Here is a 19,848-nt window from a genome sequence, read left to right on the forward strand (position 1 = left end):
CGCCTCGGCTCCCCCCGCCGGTAAAACCGCAGCCCGGAAGACGGACACGGCGGCCCGTACGACTGCCCGGTCTCCGGGGCTTCTCCTTCGGCTCGGGCTCGTGAAGGAATAGCGGGAATTCCGCGCTCCGGTGACGTCCGGTCCTAATTTAGCACGGAGCTAACCGGATAGGCCCCGCCTTCTCTTCATTTGTCAACAAAGGGGTTTGACAAGCCCGGATAGGCCCCGCCCCCGCGCCGACTACCGAGCCGTGAGTAACCCCGTCCCCCCTCCCTGCCCGGTTCATGTGCTGCGTTGACTTCCTCCGTTAACGCGGAGCTATCATGGCGGAGCGCGCACAGCAGCCCCCGGCCAAGCGGCTCTGCTGTAGACCGGGGCACAACGCCGCGTGTCGGCAAGGCCAGCGGGCCGCCGGGGCGCCGTGCGGCGGCTCGGCTTCCGCCGAGTCGGGCAGAAAGCAGAACCCGGAGTCCCTGCTGGACATCGCGGCGAGGAGGGTCGCGGAGAAGTGGCCGTTCCAGCGGGTGGAGGAGCGCTTCGAGCGGATCCCGGAGCCCGTCCAGAGGCGGATCGTCTACTGGTCCTTCCCCAGGAGCGAACGGGAGATCTGCATGTACTCGTCGTTCAACACCGGCGGCGGGGACGAGGTGGGAAGTAGCGGCGAGGGCAGCGACGAGACCCGGCTGCCCTTCCGGCGGGGCATCGCGCTGCTGGAGATCGGCTGCGTGGACAACGTGCTGCAAGTCGGTGAGTGGCGGAAAACCGGCCCACGGGACCCGGTTTCACGGTCGAATGTGTAAATAAACGGGTCTGACAACAAAGCGGGGGGGGGGGGGGGGGGGCAGAGAGGCTACAATGGGGCTTTAAATCCGTCCTGTGCGTGAATGGGAATGTGTGACTGGGGCATTTAAATCCGGTTTGGCTCGGGGCAGTTTGAAATGGAGGGTACTTAAAGCCCCCGAATCCGCTAATTGCGTTGAAAATCAAGAATGTCTACATTTGGAAAAGCGATTTCACTGAAAGAACTTTGACAGAATTAGCAGGAAACGCCTCCGTGACGTCAGCTGCTGGCCGGAATGAAAGATTCCTGTGTGAAGGAGGTATTTAAAGCCGGTTCTCACTTCCTGAGAGACGCCGGAGCGTTTCGCACGGATGTGCCCTTTAAACGTGGAGTCACACGAGCTGAAGAGATTTACCTTCTGAAGCGCCACTAAAATGAAGCCCGTGAGATCAATGGCTTCATCAAAGGAGAATTCCTGCCTTTCCAGATCAACCTCTCCACCATTCATTGAGAAACTTCTTACGAAATGTGGTTTAGGGTTACTTCAGGTGACTTCCTCGGGCTATTGTAGTTCTCAAAAGTGCTTCACGCATCAATAATCTCCCCACGATGGCAAATTAATTCAGATACTCAGGAGCTTTAAAGACATTTGATTTTTACGGCGTTTTCGCTGCGATCTTCCTCCGTTTCCACGGCCCTCTCTGGGATTTTAATGACCCGGCAGCACACGGATCAGATGTCCAGCCGTCCCATTGTGAGTCTGGCACCTTGTCCCTCTTCCCATCTTCATTTGTGTCTTTTCGAGCCTTTTCGAGAGGAAGGCGGAACAAAAGCGTCTTTTCACTCCCTTGTTAAGTAGAAGAGACTCTGGATGGAGGCAGCGCCGCCGACAGCCCGTCGCCTCCGGCGGCAGACGGCTGACTCCTAGCGAGGGAGAGATCAGAACCTCCGGCGCTCCCGACCGCGTTGCAGCGTCTGTCACCGGCGAGTTCACCAGACTCGACGCCCTCTCTGGGAGCACTGAGGGCTGTAATCCCATTACTCTGCAGGGGTCATTTGAATTGTAATGCAATCTGAACACTTGAGTTTCTGCGTGACCTGCCCCCCCCCCCCCCCCCTCCCCTCACTACTTTTAACCGGGCCTCAAGAAAGGCTGCAGGGAGTTCACGCTCGCAACGCACACTGACCTCTGTCCTGCCAAAAATGAGAGGCACGCACATTCCCAGATATTGGGAAATGCTTCTGCAGGGATGAAACGGAATATGGGCCGGCGCGCCAGAGAGCTCGATCTGAATGCTTGCGAAGGGGAATAACGGTAGCGCCTGCATGGGGGGGGGGGCTTCTTCCTTGGCTGATTGCACCCCAGTCGGGAATTTGCTGGAAAAATAGAGCCAAGAAGTGATAAATAAAAGATGCAATCTCCCCCTGTGTGGGCTGCACCGAAGGAGGGAGGCTTTCTCCGAGCAGACTTTGAGGAAATGAATTGGCACACACTTGCTGTGGACCCTCGTCCCCCCCCCCCCCACACACACACACACAACAAGCCCTCACTGTTAATCAGTGCAAAGATAAAGGAAGCCATTTTTCTTCTACCAACAAACGCTGCTGCTCCGACGCGAGACTTGAGGGATACTTTATTCCCCCGGTTTATTGGACGCCGAAGGAATGAACTGAAGTCTGCGGCTGCTTCAGAGGCACTCTGGGCTGGCTGCAGTTGAGTTTCACACAATAACACAGCATTTTCACAAACAGCCACTCGTTCAAAAATGACGCCATTCTACTTTGCGTGGTAGAAAACGGAGTATTTCAAAGTTTTTGGTCAAGCTGTTGCAGCCCTGTAAATGTGTTTAGCATTCGTCAACTATTTCAAACCATTATTTCTGCACAGCAGGTTGTTTATTCCAGGAGTTTTAAACATCAGAGGTTAATTGGCTGAAACATTTCATCAAGCGTCTGATTTAAAGTAGGAAATCCAAAGTTGTGGCCTGTGCTCAGTAAATGTACAGACCTTCCATGATGAATATATGAAATTTAATCAAAACCCATCTGTGTTCTTTTTCTGTGTGTGTACGCAATCAGTTCAAAATTGCATGCGGCAAAATATTTTCAGTAAATAAAAGATGAGGTCCAGTGAAGTGTAGGCGTGATGGTGAATGTGAATGGGTGGCATTAGCATCGGCAGAGACGTGTTGCCTAATTTCAAAGTCAAAATTCACCATTTGAAAAGCGATAAAAGTTTTACGGACGGTCGAAAACAAAGTCGATTCTCCCCAAGTGAAACTGGGATGAGTTTCTCTGGTAGAAGTCGTTCTGCAGCGAGTGTTTGAAGCACAGAAGTAGCCGAGGACGCTGAAAAAATACTTTTAATTTAGTTTACGCTCGGGATCAAAAAGCAGAAATATGTCCTGCCAGCACACGTCTGGACAAACGACCCCCCTAGTGTTAAAAACCAGGCTTCAAAGAATAGTCTATGCAAGATCGGGTACCTGTTTGACTCCGAGAACTTCACAAGGACGTAACCAAGAACCCGTCAGAGGGTTCCGCAGAATTTCAGGATTTAATTAATGACGTACAACGTCACAAGTAATAAAGATTCATCCTCTGGAGGGCATGAGCGTCTGCACCAAATTCAATATCAGTAGTTGGGTATTTGCAGTATTTCATTGTTGGCGTGGTTCTAAAGACACGGTTCCAGTCTTGTGGGTTGGTTTTAAAAGACTTCTGAATCCATTTTTCTACGTCGATGACATCATATACTTCTTTGAAGTGCGTAGATTTGAGTATAGGCTTTGGGGTAATTGTAGTTTTTTGCAGTCGTCAAAACAAAAACGGAATGAAAAGAAATGTACATACTGTATTTAAGTAAGTAGGGAAATACGTGGTTACTCGTATACAGGGTGGGAAAACGCGTGATGCATTATATTTACTTGCGTTACCCGGTCATTAGGCCGCCTTCAAGCTGCTTCAACAGCGGTTGATCGTCTCGGAGACTCTGAATGTCCCCTTGAGGACCGGGTCGGTCGCCGTTTGGCCGGACCCGCTCCTCGTTCCAGTGCGGAAGCGGCGCCCGAGACCAACCCGGTGAGATTCCTCTGTATGCTGATGGCACGTGGCGCTACCGGCGTAACCGAACCCAACGCCTGAATGCAGAACCAAACCGGACTTCCCTCTTTAGCGTTGCGCAAAGGAAACGTCCGACACGCGAAACCGGACGCTGCTGGAATCCACGGCCATGTCAACAGGACGTCGCCGTGTCTGCCCAGGAAGCAACGGGTCCGTGACAGACTCGGGCGCCGAGTCTCAAATTCTGCACTCCAACGTACAAAATCACATAATGATGGCGTTCTGACCTTCAAGACCGGACGCCTCTGGACACGCGACGCGCTCGGCCCCGGTCAGCATTAATGGTTTTTGCGTAAGCGCCTCCAAAATGCGTCTGACCTGCAGAATCAATTTTTATTGAAGCTGTGTTGGCTTTTGCGCTTTGAAGCGAACGCTCGCCTGGATCTCGCAGAGACCAGCCATCGGTGAAACCTGCCATTTTGAAAAATGGTTTCACGCAACAGCGGCCGTACGTTATTACAACTTTAAAATGAAATGGTGATGTGAGATGTTGCCGTTTGTCCGGCGACGCGCTTCGTCTTTCAGGCGCTACCTGCGTGTTTCGGAGGCCATGGTTTTCATTTTTCTTTTCACTTTAGATCAAACCCGTCTCCCTTTTTTTATGCCTCTTACTCGCCGTGTAAGAGGCCGTCTCTGCTCTGATATCGCCACTTCCTAGTTGGAGAATCTTCAGATCTTCATCGCTCAGGCAGAAATAAAGGGAGCCTTTGTTGGACTACTTTCAGCTGCGGATTAATACGCGTTTTGCGCTCGTTTATGAGATTGTGCCAAAGTAAACTGGGAATGAATTCCATGGATATATAAGGCACAGACGTGTAAGATATATCAGGGCAATATCTGCTATTTATTGCTTTAAATTATTGATCACCAGCCTTATCCTTCAAGGTGTAGGCGGGTTAGGAGATAAAATTTGCTCATAATTTTCCCCGATAGCTCCCCTGGATAGGTTTAGCACTCCTTCCACATCCATCCACTCCTCCCTGATCTGTATTCATCTGCTGCACTCCTTTATCATTAACCTTCAACTGGGGGGGTGGGGGGGCGGCGGAGTGGCGAGGCGAGGCGGGTGGAGGAGGGGAGTCACTAGTTTACCTCCGTCTGCCCCCCGATTGGCTCGATGAATCTGGTTTTGTTCTAGTCTCATTTACTTATCGAGGTTTACACCTCCAGGGGTCGGTTAATTCATTGATTAGCGAATTGTCAGTAGGTTTTTTTTGGCAGTCAATTATTAGTTTTTATAATTTTCCTCCTTCTCAGTTGTTTATTTTTCTTCTAAATTTGTTAGATTTCTACTTTACTTGAAAAATTAGCCAACTGTAAGAAGAAAAAAAAGTTGTGGTTATGGGAGGTTAAGGAGTGTCTTGGGAGTTTTATTGAAGCACACAGTTTCAGAAAATCTTCTGCTGTCGCCTCATGGGAACCCTGGGCCTCTTGGGACCCTGGGCCTCATGGAACCCTGGGCCTCATGGGAACCCTGGGCCTCTTGGGACCCTGGGCCTCATGGAACCCTGGGCCTCATGGAACCCTGGGCCTCATGGAACCCTGGGCCTCATGGGAACCCTGGGCCTCTTGGGACCCTGGGCCTCATGGGACCCTGGGCCTCATGGAACCCTGGGCCTCTTGGGACCCTGGGCCTCATGGAACCCTGGGCCTCATTGGGGACGCTGGGCCTCATGGGGTGGTCTCCAGAAAGAATGCCCTCCGGCCTTCTGCAGCTCCACAAACAGACCGTTTGGGTTGAAGGTGAATTGCTTCAAGCATTTCAAACATATCCGCGCTGCTCCTTGTTTTCTGAGGCCTCCTGTTGCGTGACTTTTCTCATCCGTCAGGGTTTGCCGAGGGTCTTGCTTGAGTTGCAGACCACCTGAGTGGCCTCGTCTTCGTGGAGCAGGTGGCTCATCGCTCCCGTCCTCGGTGTAAATCAGAAGCTGCTTATGAGCAACCCTTGCCTTTTTAATGGGAACTTAAAGGCGTCATCCATCAGAAGCTGTTACGTTAGTTTACAGCCAAAGCAAGCTTTAATGAAGACTGATCGTCTTCCTCGACGCTCCTCTTCGGTCCTCGTCAAACTACGGATGCGTGGTGGCTGGTTTCCAACTGAAATAAATTAGCAATAAATCACCAATTTACCCGTCTGGGATTGACGCTTCCGGTTTATATTCCGCCCCTCGGAAGGCGGATAAAGCGGACATGAAAATGAATCGAGGAATTAAATATTTTTCTGTTTGCATACTTAAAGGCCGTTTATACTGTACGTATGTACGTATTCACTCAATCTTTCACTTTGTTTTTCTTGTCGCCTACTTTGTGTTTCCTGATACAAAATGCGGGGAAATCAAGTTACCTCGACTTTGACCGCACGAGCCTCATCCTGAAAGCGATTCCGCTCCTCCCATGCCGGTACCTGTACACCTGCGCTCGTTGAGCCGGCGACAGGCAGACATTGTCGTGTTGACATAGCCAAATTTACCAAGAGCCCTCGCTGCGTGTGTCACGCACGCACGCTCCTGTTCACGATTCACTTCCTGCTTTAGAGCTTTAATTGGGATTGCTGTCTGCGCTCAGTTTATCGGCCTGCCTCTTTGCACTCTCACCCTTTGGACCGGTGTCTGTGGTGTGATAACGACTACACGAGCCCGTTCTCCTGGTCCAACTGTAACGGCGGGCCTTGCCCTTATCAGCGCCGCTGCCTGACTCATGAATGTGTGTCACTTCTGTTGGACGAGAGCCTCGAAGCTTCAACAGAAATGGCATGTTAAAGTTTAGACAAGCAAAACCAGGTTTTGAGGCACTTCCTGAATCTAATTTGTTATATAACTATTGTAAATACCAGCGGACAGACGGTTCTCGGTCTCCTCATGACTTGAAGCTCGACATGTCTCATTTTGTCCAACCCAGAGATTTTACTGTCCAAGCAAATGGGTTTTGATCTTTAGAAGATCAAGTCTTTGAAAATGGAGAATGTGGAAAGGAAGTGGAGAATCGTGTGCAGGTCGGCTGGAACGGGTGGACGCAAGTGTCAGGTGTGCTCTGTGATAGTGTCAGTGGCGAGGACAGTCGTGATGTATGGATGGTTGTGTTTGTGCCGGTATATTTTGTCGGATGCTTCCAGCAGGATGACCACAAAACAAAAATGACCGGAAGGACGTTTTAAATCGAATAGATTCGATTAAAGTTTTTCGTGGATCCAATAAAACATTTTTACCTACTCCCCCACAACGTATATCACACATCCGTCCTGTCTGAACACGTTTGCGGGACAATGGTGGAGGACCATTGTTCTGCCTCCTGTGAGCCGACGGTTGAAGTTGTGCCGGTGCCGGTTCCACGCACGATGTGTGCCAACAAGGCGGTAGGACAGGATTGGGTTGTTTCATGATTTTAAAAAAGCAGCTAGCGGCGGTTAGCAGCTAGCTCAGAGAAGAAGAAATCCAAACATGTCTTTTTTTAAAGTTCGCTGATCTGATACCATTAATCTTTGAAAATCAAGGTCACAGGAGACTCTCCTCATGGACTTAGTCTCCTCCACGAGGAGCAAACCGGACTTGAAATCAGAGGAAAGGCCCTTTTTTTAAATAATCAACAGATGATTTGATGCAAGAAGGACATCAATGAGTACGATTTGACTCCACGAGCACACGCACCTTCACACACACCTCAGGGATGACACTCGCACCTTCACACACACCTCAGGGATGACACTCGCACCTTCACACACACCTCAGGGATGACACTCGCACCTTCACACACACCTCAGGGATGACACTCGCACCTTCACACACACCTCAGGGATAACACACGCACCTTCACACACACACCTCAGGGATGACACTCGCACCTTCACACACACCTCAGGGATGACACTCGCACCTTCACACACACCTCAGGGATGACACACGCACCTTCACACACACCTCAGGGATGACACTCGCACCTTCACACACACCTCAGGGATGACACTCGCACCTTCACACACACCTCAGGGATGACACACGCACCTTCACACACACCTCAGGGATGACACTCGCACCTTCACACACACCTCAGGGATGACACATGCTACCACAGGCCCTGCAAACCCATCTGCTATGTGTCCTGACAAACGGGGTATGCTAAGCATGCACATACATGCCGAGTCATTGTTTTCATCCGTTAAAGGTGAGTAATGTCGGTACGTGTGACGGAAAAGGAAACAAACTGGTGCATCGACTGGGCTTTAGCGCACGTTACCGCAGGGAGGAGCGTCGAGACTCGAGAGCAATGGCTGAACGGGACGTCGGCTCCACCTGAGGAGGTGCAGGTGGATGAGAGGAGGGTCGTTTCTCTGCTGCTGCCTGTTCGCACGAAGCCGTTCTTTCCCCAAAGATGTAGAACGAGCTGTTTTGGCTAGAAGAGAAGGGCGTCAAACTCTGGATGGATGTGCTGCTGCGATACGGCGCGACCCGCATCCTGTTTTGACAACGTGGGGCCCCGCCCCCGCGGCGACGTCGTAGGAAAGCGTTCCGCCCTCTCACGGACGTGCCGTTACTACGTTATGCCGGCAGTTAAACGGCTGCAGATAGATCCGGTTGTTGGGGTAGAGATTCAGTCACGTTTGATTTGACACGGAGTTTTGACAGACGTCTGAAGGTGTTGTCAGGGCAACGAGACCTCCAGCTTTGAACTGGACTTGGAGGAAGATGGATCATGAATAAAGTATTGATCAGCTGGGTTTTTTTTTTAAATGATGATCCACAATTCAAAAATATTTTCTTCTTCAACCATAGAAATAAGAGATCTAAAAAAAGTTTTTTATTTGCAATCGTAATCTAGAGTCATTTTGGAGATGTGTTCTGGAGAGTCCTCTGATTTAGCTTTAACGTGATGGAATAAGTCGACAGTTTGTGTGTTGTTGTCTCTTTCCGTAAATCGTGACCCAGTTTCGAGAGGTAACCCACAGACCTGGGTTCATGTTGAAACTACTTTTTTTCTGCCAAGCGTGCGTTTAGCTCGGACCGAAGGCTGACAGCGAAACAGGATGTGAACGTTGATCTGTTCCCTGTTAGCTCAGCTAGCATAGTTAGCTTTGTTTGGTCACCGCTCATCCGTGGATGGATGCACGCATGCGGAGCTGAACAGGGAGGCGCTGGCCGGCCTGGCGATGCTCCTCTGAGACCGGCTCTCAGTGAGCTCACCGAGAACAGACGGCGCTCCCACGAACGCTTCAAATGGGACGGGAGGCGAGGCGAACGCACCCTCGTCCCTTCAGGAGAGCTTCGGCGAAGCTCTGCTCCTCGTTTTGGCCGAGAGACGATGACGCCGAACTTTTCAGTTCAGTTTAGTTTGATCAGTGAGGAGCTTTATCAACCCAAATGGCGGCTGGTCGTGATGAGATGACGGGTTTTCTGCCCTCGTCTGCTTCTCTTCACCTGGTGAACCCTGCAGGGAACCGTCGCGTCGCCTCGGGAGGGAAGGGGTTAAGTTCTGTTGCCGTCTGCAGCTCGGCGCTGGATTATGCAAGCTGTGAAGTGCAGACGCACAGAAAGAGGAAGTGCATTGCAGAATGCTGAGCTCAGGGCTTTGGCTGCCGTCCAAGCGTACGCTCCTGCATGTGCACACACACACACACACTCAGCTGAGGGCACACCGATTTTTCCAGCCCTCCTCCTCCTCCTCCTCCTCCTCCTCGAGTCACTCTCTTTCTGTTACGTCAGTAGTTCAGCTGTGGGGCAGGGCTGTAACGAGACTCGTGGTGCGTTCGGGTGTCTGCCTTGCAGATCTGCCGGATGAAGCACCACACATGCAGGGAAACACCTCCTCGCCTCGTGTGTGTGTGTGTGTGTGTGTGTGTGTGTGTGCCACACGCATGGGGACCTTTGAGCAAAGCGGGGCTCCAACCTGCCAACACGATGTGTACCTTAGACGGGGACGCTAACGTCGCGTCGTTCCCTTCATGTCACAGATTCTTCAGAAGATCTAGCAGAGAGATAAATGTAGAGTTTTGTTTTTTAAAATTCAGTCATTTTATTGTGCAAAGCACTTTTTAACTTTGCTTTCCTTATTTCATGACTTTGTCCCAATTTCCATCTAATTATAGATCAACGACCTGTCAGATACTGATGAAGCCTGTTAGGAGGGAAGGGAAGAACCCAAATCCGGTTCAGAGTGGATCTGGATCCATTTGGTGTTGCTTTTAATCCGCGTTTCTTTGGGATTAGTTTCAAGCTTTATATTAGCTCTTATTAGCGTTTAGCCTCCATCCCATTTTTCATTTTTTTTACAATGTTTTTTATGTGAGACCCGGCCCGAAGCCTCATCTGTGATTGTTCCCCGGTTCTCTGCAGGGTTCCACCTCAGCGGCACGGTAAGGGAACCCGCCACGCCCTCGGACCCCGAGCTGCTCTGCAACGTGAGCGTTAGCTTCGACCGCTGCAAAATCACGGCGGTTACCTGCAGCTGCGGCAACAAGGACATCTTCTACTGCGCCCACGTGGTGGCGCTCTCGCTCCACAGGGTACGGAAGCCCGAGCAGGTCAAGCTGCGCCTGCCCATCTCGGAGACGCTCTTCCAAATGAACCGCGATCAGCTGCAGAAGTTCGTCCAGTACCTGATCACGGTGCATCACACCGAGGTCCTGCCCACCGCGCAGAAGCTGGCCGATGAAATACTGTCGCAGAACTCCGAGATCAACCAGGTTCACGGTGAGCGCAGGTCGCGGTCATAGCGATCGGGTTCAGACTTCCTGTTTCTGTGCAGCTTCTAAAATGGGGAACTTGGTTCCTCCACCACTAGTTGAGTTTAGCTGGATGACGCTTTTGCCTGTTCGGTGCAGGAGCTCCGGATCCGACGGCGGGCGCCAGCGTGGACGACGACAACTGCTGGCATCTGGACGAGGAGCAGGTTCAGGAGCAGGTCAAGCTCTTTCTCTCCCAGGGCGGGTACCACGGCTCGGGAAAGCAGCTCAGCCTGCTGTTCAGCAAGGTAACGGCGCCGGTCCCGGCGAGCGCCATCGCCGTGGCGCTGCAGCAGCCCCGCCCTTTCACCCGCGATGCTCTCTGCAGGTGCGGGAGATGCTGAAGATGAGGGACTCCAACGGGGCTCGAATGCTAACGCTGATCACGGAGCAGTTCATGGGCGACCCCAGACTGGCGCTGTGGAGGCAGCAGGGAACCACCATGACGGACAAGTACAGGCAGCTGTGGGATGAACTAGGTACGCCCCGCCCCCGCCCCCCCAGTTCAGGGGAATAGCGCCTTGAGTTAGCGGTTTTACATCTACAGAAACACGGGGTTAAAATGTGTGGCGGATCCGGCGCCGCCTTTCGGGACGGGGTGACTTCCTAACCCGACGCCTTTACACAGAGGAACGATTCAAACTGAAGGTGTCGTGGCCCCGCCCTCAACAGGTGACACGGCTGTCTGTCTTTCACCTGTAGGAACAGACGAAACAGCCTTTAAGTGAACCAAACGGCACTCGTCTTCCTCCTCCTCCTCTTCATCTGTTTCTGTCTGTCTTCGCCCATACCCAGCAAGACTCGCTCTGCGTTTCCTCCCTTGCGTCTGTTTCCCCTCCTCGCTGTCGTCCTTGAAGCAGCCCGAACAAAGAGGATGAATCCTCCTTCCTCCTTCCTCCTCTCCCCTCCCCCCCACCCTCACCCGCCTGCGTTCGCTACCCCCCCCATCCCTTCCCTTTTTTCTCACTTCACTTCCTTTCCATTTCTTCCCCTCCTTCATTTTGTCATCCGTGACGTGTTTTATTTATCTCTCCCACATGTTCATTGTTCCCCGTCGCCGGCGCTGCAGCAATTAATCGTCGGATCGTCAGGAAGTTCGCTTTGTGTTGCCGGAAGCGGAATGTCTGAGATGTCTGATGTCACCTCGCACCCTCGTGATGATCGTTTCACTGTCTGATGAACAAACGGAATCGAGTCGATAAAGAACACAATCATTGTGCGCGGCGGGATGTAAAGATAAACGTTTTCGGAACGCGTTCAACCTCCCGAGCGAAGCCGCATGCATACGTTTAACAACATGTTCATCGTTCAGCCCTTCATCGTTCTTCCCGTCTTCATTCCTGCCGCAGGCTTCGGTAATCTTCCTCTCGCTACTCAACGTTTCGCTGCAGGACAGGAGGGTGTGAGCTCGTGTCTCTGCTCGTGTCTCTGCAGGCGCCCTGTGGATGTGCATCGTGCTCAACCCCCACTACAAACCCGAGCAGAAGGGCTTCTGGCTTCGCCAGCTTCGGCGGTGGAACGGCGTGGACGTCTGTCCCCTGGAGGACGGGAACCAAGTCAGCGAGCTGACCAATCTGACCAACGCGCTGCCCCAGGGTCCTCCTGGCCACCCCGGTGAGGCCCCGCCTCTCCTCCCTTGTCCTCTGAAGTCCCCCCCCCTCCCTTTTAATCAACTCTCCCCCCTCCCGTCTCCGTGCCTGCAGGCCTTATTACCTTCTTCACCGTGGCTAATAGAATAACACTGTTGCTGCTTTTCTTTCAGCAGGACATAAAACTCTCCGTCCTTCCTGCTGCAGTTCGGTCCTCAGTGGCGCTTCATTTTTTGCGTTAGCGACGCTTTCAGTCTTTGCACACTCGAACTCTTGGCGTTTGTGTCTCAGATTCGCTGACTCGGCCTCACCGGACGGTCTTCACCAGGGCCATCGAGGCCTGCGACCTGCACTGGCAGGACCCCCACCTGCAGCACATCATCACCGAGGACCACCGCAGCAACTACTGCCACCATTACAACCTGGACAGCTCCCTGTTCGACGCCCGAGGGTGGCCCCTGTGGCACGGTGAGAGAGGCGGGGCGCCGTTCAATACCCAGGGAAACCGAGGTCGGATGTCAAAGCAGCGTTTCTTCCCCTCTCGTCCTGCAGAGCACGTCCCGACCGCGTGCGCCCGCGTGGACGCGCTGAGGTCACACGGTTACCCCAAGGAGGCGCTCCGGCTGGCCGTGGCCGTCGTCAACACGCTGCGGCGGCAGCAGCAGAAGCAGCTGGAGTTCTTCAGAGCTCACAGAAAAGGTCGGAATCTAGGCTGGTGTCGCATCGCTCCCCACAGAGGCCTTTTACATGGGGGGGGGGGGGGGATGTACATGCATAATGCATCGTTCCTGCCCGGAAGCGGTCGGGCCTGCAGCAAACATCGTCTCTGCTGCAGATCCAGCAGCTGGGAAGCTCATTGACCCGTAATTCAGCAAAATGCTTTAATTGATTCATTTATCCATCAATTTTCTGCCACTTCTCCGGGTTCAGGTCACGTTAATTACATCGGCATGAATAATTCAGCGGATAAATGTGTGCTCGTCATCAATAATCAATAATCACGGCCCTTCTGGTTCTCCTTCATTCTGTGAGCCAGAGGATTGAAAAGTGAACGAAACTTTACCCGAAGAAACCTGATCGATCGGTTTGATTGTCGCCTGCAGAGCTGCTCCTTAAAGGCGTCACATCCGTCACCAACCTGGAGGGCTGGGTGGGGCACCCTCTGGACCCCATCGGCACGCTGTTCAGCACCCTCGTGGAGGCGGGACGGGGCGGCGAGGACGGCGGCGCCGCGGCCCAGCTCGACTTCTCAGGTACGGGAGACCCAAAGGGTCGCGTGGAGGTTACGCTCTGCTCATCATCGGACAGAGACCCGGGCGGAGCTTAGGAACCCTGGCGGGTACCCTTTGATTTCACGTAGCTCCAGTCCTGCGAACTTAAAGACCCAAAATGAGTGAAGTCGAGGTGTGATTTCCAACATTTACTCTGCATTGATTGCGTCTTCCCGTCAGAGCTGTAGCCCCCCCCCCCCCCCCCCCAGGCCGCAATCAGCAGTGATGACACAGATGAGCCGGTTGGCCTCCAGTCATCCACCAATAACATCTCATGAATAAGAAATGTAGCAGGAAAATACTCCAATTAAAACGCATTAATTATGCAGGGAGCTCCTCCAGATACATCCAGAGAATGACGGTGGAGGAACTGATGGAGTCTGTGCACGGGGAAAGTTGTGAAAGTTTAAATTATTCAAGTGCGTGTGTGTGTGTGTGTGTGCGTGCATGCGTGTGTGAGAGAGATCATCAGGGACTGGCAACCCCCCCGGGATGAACTCTGAGGTCTGCCAAGACATCATTAGGCCACCAAAATGCAGGATTAGCGTCCTCATGAGACACACACATTCCAAAAAAGAACAAATAGATCGATAGATTTATCAATACTTATGCCCCGCCCACCACTCTCTCTGCCTCGCCCCCTCAGGCTCGCCGGGTTCAGGCCGGAGGACGGAGCGTCCCGCGTTCCCGCCACGGCGGTTCCTGGAGGAAGGGGAGTCGCTGGCGTCGCTGGCGGCGGAGACGGCTCTGATCGGTTTGGGGCAGCAGAGGGCGATGCCGGACGGCCTCTACGCCCAGGAGAAGGTGTGTCGCAACGAAGAGCAGCTATTGGCCAGGCTCCAGGAAGTGGAGCTGGAGGACTCGCTGGTGAAGATCTTCCGGAAGCAAGCCGTCATCCTGCTAGAGGGTGAGTCGGACTCGGAGACGCCGACGCCCTGGTGACATCATCACTGGGAGATGAGCTCATCCCAGTCCGGTCATTCGTATGCCGCTTCCTCTTCCTTCCAGCTGGTCCTTCCAGCGGTCTGGGGGAGTTGCTCTACAGGGAGAGCGTCCCCATGCACACTTTTGCCAAGTATCTCTTCACCTCGCTGCTACCTCATGACGTCGAACTGGCGTACAAACTTGCACTGAGGGCCATGCGGTGAGTAGAGCTCAGCGGGTTCGCGTTGGTTTGCTAGCAGGATTACATAGACACGACTCGAGGACAGGATCAGACGCCTCGGACGTGGAAAAAAAGCTCCTCTATCCTCAATCAGCCCGTCGGATCAATCGTTGTCATTGGCTGGAATCTGGCATAAATTAAACCTGACTTGTGATTGGCTGGGCTGACCTTTTTAAAGAAGGTTTGACCCTGAAGGAACGCGCCGGCATCTAGAAGCGTTCTGCTAGAGTGTCTGAGGAAATGAAAGCAGGAGACGGGAAGTTCCGCATCAGGTCGGAGCGTCCGGCCGGCCTTCTCCGAGTGGGATGGATGAAGGAGACGACGAAGAGGAGGAGGAGGAGGAGCACATTAAGAGCTATCTGGGACACTGCTTAATGACAAAACCTCCTTTTCCTTGAATATTCACTAAATAATTAAACGCTGCTGAAAATGAGTTTTATAAAATGCGTGAATAATAAATATGCGCTGGTTGAATTCCTCCCCGACTGCCACGGGCGCCACGAAACGTTCCATCCGCTCGCCCGAATGAAACTCCTCTGATCGTTATGAGGTGTAAATCTTTATATTTAGTTAATGCCAGCCTTAAATCACAAGAACATTAAACTGGACAAACGTGGGGTGAAAAGTTATTTTTAAAATTCGCCCCACCCGAGTTCAGGCGGCGTGAAATCGTCTTCCCGGTGGTCGGATCGGGTTTCTATTTGCATCCGCTGAAACGTTTTTGTTGTCGTCGTCGTCAGGTTGCCGGTTCTGGAGCCCACGGGCGCCTCCGCCGACCTGTCCCGACCTCATCACATGGCGTCGGCGGTGCCCAACCGCCTCCCTCGCTGGTTCACGCTCAGCCACATCGAGACCCAACAGTGTGAACTGGCCTCCACCATGCTGACTGCTGCTAAAGGTGCGTTTCACCGCGCGGCCGCGTTCTGTCGCCTGCTCTGTGGAGATGAGTGGCCAACGGGTGTCTGTTTTGTTGTCGTGGCACCAGGCGACGCCCGTAAGCTAGAAACAGTGTTAGAGTCCATCCAGAAGAACATCCACTCCGCGTCTCACATCTTCAAGCTGGCCCAGGACGCCTTCAAAATCGCCACGCTGATGGACAGCCTGCCGGACATCACGCTGCTCAAAGTCTCCCTGGAGCTGGGTCTTCAGGTAAGCGTCGGCCGCGCCCGGGAACACGCCACGCCCGCTGGCGCGAGGCTTCGGCGCTAATCCGGTGTTCCTGACAGGTGATGAGGATGACGCTGTCCACCTTGAACTGGAGGAGGAGGGAGATGGTGCGATGGCTGGTCACCTGTGCTACGGAGGCAGGTGAGTCGAGGGTCCTTCAGGAAGGGACGTAAAAAAGACTTGTGTTGCTGCTAGTGAGTGACTGCAGGCGTCCGATAGCTGTAGTCAAGCAGCAAGTCCAGTATAGCTCTGGAATATAAAGTATTAGGAAGCATAAGAAAGTGACAAATCGCCGGTCAACCTTAATTTTCCCCGGAGATTACGGAATCACAGAGCGACGGCGAGGTTCAATCTAAATGCTAATGGTGTCATTATCCTACCGCCATTACATCCTGCAGGCGACATTTACTTTCACAGGACTGGAGTAACTGTAGTCGGTTACTTTCAGGCCCAGGATGTAGGCTCAGGCGGGGGGGGGGGGGGGTCTCAGATCCCAGCGGGAGGGACGGGAGGGCAAAGGGATGACTGGCAGGGTAGTCGGGGGGGGGGGGGGGGGCTGCTTTATTGTATTTTACGTTGACTGTCGACTGTGGTCCTAAATCCAGGTTCATATCATGCGAGTCCATTTAAGACTTGGATTAAAATGGGGGGCCTAACACTGACCCCTGGGGAACGCGAACAGGCAGAAACGTCTCCGTTAGCTGACGTGTCTTTTTCACTGGGTCCAGGTTGTGTTTGCGCTGGACAGCATAATGCAGAGCTGGTTCACGCTCTTCACGCCCACCGAAGCCACCAGCGTCGTGGCGAGCGCCGTCATGTCCAACGGCACCATCGTCCGCCTGCATTTGGACTGCCATCAACAGGAGAACCTGGCCAACTCCGCCCGCACCCTGGCCCTGCAGTGTGCCGTCAAAGACCCGCAGAACTGCGCGCTCTCGGCTCTGACGCTCTGCGAGAAGGACCACATCGCCTTTGAGACGGCCTACCAGATCGTACTGGACGCCGCCGCCACCGGCATGAACTACACGCAGCTGTTTACGATAGCGCGGTACATGGAGCACCGCGGTTACCCGATGAGGGCGTACAAACTCGCCACGTTAGCCATGACTCACCTGAATCTCAGCTACAACCAAGACACGCACCCGGCGATCAACGACGTGCTCTGGGCGTGCGCCCTCAGCCAGTCTCTGGGGAAGAATGAACTGGCGTCCGTCATCCCCCTGGTGGTGAAGAGTGTGAAATGCGCCACCGTCTTGTCGGACATTTTGCGGCGGTGCACCTTAACGGCGCCGGGCATGGTGGCGCTGCACAGTCGCAGGAACTCTGGGAAGCTGATGCCTCTGGACAAGGCTCCGCTCCGGCAGTTGCTGGACGCCACGATCGGCGCGTACATCAACACGACGCACTCTCGCCTGACGCACATCAGCCCACGCCACTACAGCGAGTTCATCGAGTTCCTCAGCAAGGCCAGGGAGACGTTTCTGATGGCGCACGACGGCCACATCCAGTTCACACAGTTCATAGACAACCTGAAGCAGATTTACAAGGGCAAGAAGAAGCTCATGATGCTGGTCCGAGAGCGATTCGGCTGATTCTGGGACCCGACGGCCCGTTTTTACGCGAGTCTTTGTTATCCTTTCTGACTTGAAATGAAAATTCCCCCGAAAACAAGTTGTGCAGATCTTATTCCTGCGATTCGGCGCTGAATTCGAATATTAACGAGTACCAATTTCAGACGTGAAACGAAACGAAACTTTCCGTGATTTGGCTCAATCAGCAAGTAAAGTTTCATTTTTGTGACACAGAACATGAAAAATTTGTCCCCCAGATACTCCGTTCATTGGATGGCCGGTCTCTGCCGGAGGCGTGGTCTAATGATGGATACCTGGTCAGGGCGGAGCCAGAGGAGACTCTGGTGGAGGCTCACAGTGGTCCTAAAGTACAAATCGGTGGTCTGACCTGGGCACAGGAGCCAAAGAATAACGGAACCAGTTTGTAACTGGTCCCCTTGTATGTGGGCGTGGCTTAAATTAAATATGCAAATCAGAAAATTATGGATTCCTTAAACTAAGACCATCAGACGTGTGTTCAAGCTGTTTAATGGCATAAAGGTCAGATAAATCTGACGTGGAATTTGTAAAACAAGAGGAAATGATAAACCAACGTCTGAGAAAATTACTAGCACGTGACAAAAATAAGACTTTGACTTAAGTTTATGCGACTAAAAATGCAAACAATAAATATGAAACGTCAAGTAAAAATAGCCGACTAAATTAGTGGTAGCCTATGTTCTGTTGGATGAGGGTCCCGAGATGATAGAACTCCGACCTGAAATGTGTTTCAGGGTAAGTTTTCAGCAACACTGTAAACCATAAAATCCACAGGTGGTACTGATCCAAGAGGAAACTGTCTACGTGGATGTTTGTGTTTCTCCCTTTACCCGTATGAAAGCGTGAGAGTTTAACAGAGTAAAACGAAACCGTATCGTCCGGTGGGCAAAACGACGCCTTGCACTCCTTCCCTCAGCTCATCTTCAGCCTCAAAGAGAAGAGAAACGGCTTTAAACCAAAAGTCCATCTGAAGTACCTCTTTAAAAAGGATCCAGCTTTACTCTCCACCCGCCCCGTGACGCGAAAGGAAATTCACATTTCATTGACCGGCTCGATAGTTCCGCCATCTTCAGGCTGACGCTGTCGTCTCAGACATTCTTCATGATTGTTTCTACAGAAAAACAAAAAAGGACCGGTGGCGGCGCTTTCTCCGGAGGAAACATTCTCAGGGATTTCTCACGAAAAAGAAGCAGACAAAAAGGAAAGAACAAAAGCATTTTATTGTCCCGTGTATATATGAAAGTATATGTCTGAGTATTAAAACAAAATGTATATGTTAACTAATTTATGACAAAATATTCTATGTAAGGCACAATACTTGAAGCTGCAGTACTTTTGGGTTTTGAAACGGGGGGGGGGGGGACCAAACATATCAGGACTTGGGAACGTCGGCCTCGTGTCGGTCCGACTCCGTGGGCATGGAATGAACTCCAGAACCCGGCCGGCCGCGAAACAGGAAGTGGCAGAGTGGCTATTCTCCTGAACGCAGGCTTGTATTGAGGATTCAATACATACAATACAATACTGGAGAGTCAGAGAGAAAGAAGCGACTGTGGGGGGGGGGGGGGGGGGGCAGCGGGTGAAAGCCATCCTGGCGTCTCCGTCTGCCGTGATTCCCGCTTCACACCCGGCGTCCACGCCTCCTTGGACGTCTCCACTTTGTGCCAGACAGGAGGTCGCTCTGTATTGTACATCTGGACTGTTCCACTCTTCTTCCTCTTTTTGGTTTCTCTTTAGAATTCCTCACGCAGGAACCGCCTTCTTTCTTGCCTTGTCTTAATGCTTTAAAACAACCAAATGGGAGTTCCGGCGGCTTCCGTCTTGGGTTCGGGCCGAACCGTCTGTGTTCTGTGCTTTAAAAGCTCCTCTCGTCTGTTGTCAGTGTTCCTGGCCTCACTCGGGGTCGGGTAGCAGCTCCTGTTTAGGAAAATGCTCCCTCTTATTTATTCCGGTAGGTAAATGATTGTACAACCACGTCGACGTGCTCATGAAGTTGAAGCTAAGATTTGATACGCTGATTTATTTATGTAACTAAATCACTGTTTTATAAACTTGTTTATGAATCAAACTTTTTTTGATTAAATTTGCTTTTTTTGTTTTCAGAGGGTGTTTTTTTATTTCAATCTGAGTACTTTAATATGTAAATATAGAGGTTAGAAAATAGATTTTTCTCCACATCTGTTTACAGGTCGGAGTAAAAGCCACCGAAAAAAAGAATTAAATTCTACTTAGGTTTAAAGGTTGTGTTTTCTGTTTCATCTTTTATTTTGATAGTTGTGCTCTTCCTGTTTGCTTTTCACTTCCTGTTGTCTCCTGATCTGTTTCGCTGTCTTCACAAAGGAGGTTCTGTTTTTGCCAGCGTCTGTCTGTCAGTCTGTCTGTCAGCAACATAACTCAAAAACTTTCGGCCGGATCTTGACAAGATTTTCA

At 52.1% G+C, this 19,848-nt stretch overlaps 1 protein-coding gene across 1 annotated transcript; it reads left to right on the forward strand.

Annotated features, from left to right (window-relative positions):
- The first annotated feature begins 323 nt into the window (after positions 1-323).
- LOC137908877 (zinc finger SWIM domain-containing protein 6-like) lies at positions 324-18,752 on the forward strand. Its single transcript, XM_068753301.1, has 14 exons — positions 324-747; positions 10,228-10,584; positions 10,716-10,864; positions 10,945-11,095; positions 12,051-12,230; positions 12,497-12,673; positions 12,758-12,904; positions 13,309-13,458; positions 14,123-14,383; positions 14,485-14,620; positions 15,382-15,539; positions 15,627-15,790; positions 15,868-15,960; positions 16,537-18,752. Exons 1-14 carry the CDS (start codon positions 324-326, stop codon positions 17,398-17,400), a joined length of 3,411 nt encoding a protein of 1,136 aa, XP_068609402.1. The 3' UTR covers positions 17,401-18,752.
- The last annotated feature ends 1,096 nt before the right edge of the window (positions 18,753-19,848 follow it).

Source organism: Brachionichthys hirsutus, chromosome 19, assembly GCF_040956055.1.
Source record: "Brachionichthys hirsutus isolate HB-005 chromosome 19, CSIRO-AGI_Bhir_v1, whole genome shotgun sequence".
NCBI lineage: Eukaryota > Metazoa > Chordata > Actinopteri > Lophiiformes > Brachionichthyidae > Brachionichthys > Brachionichthys hirsutus.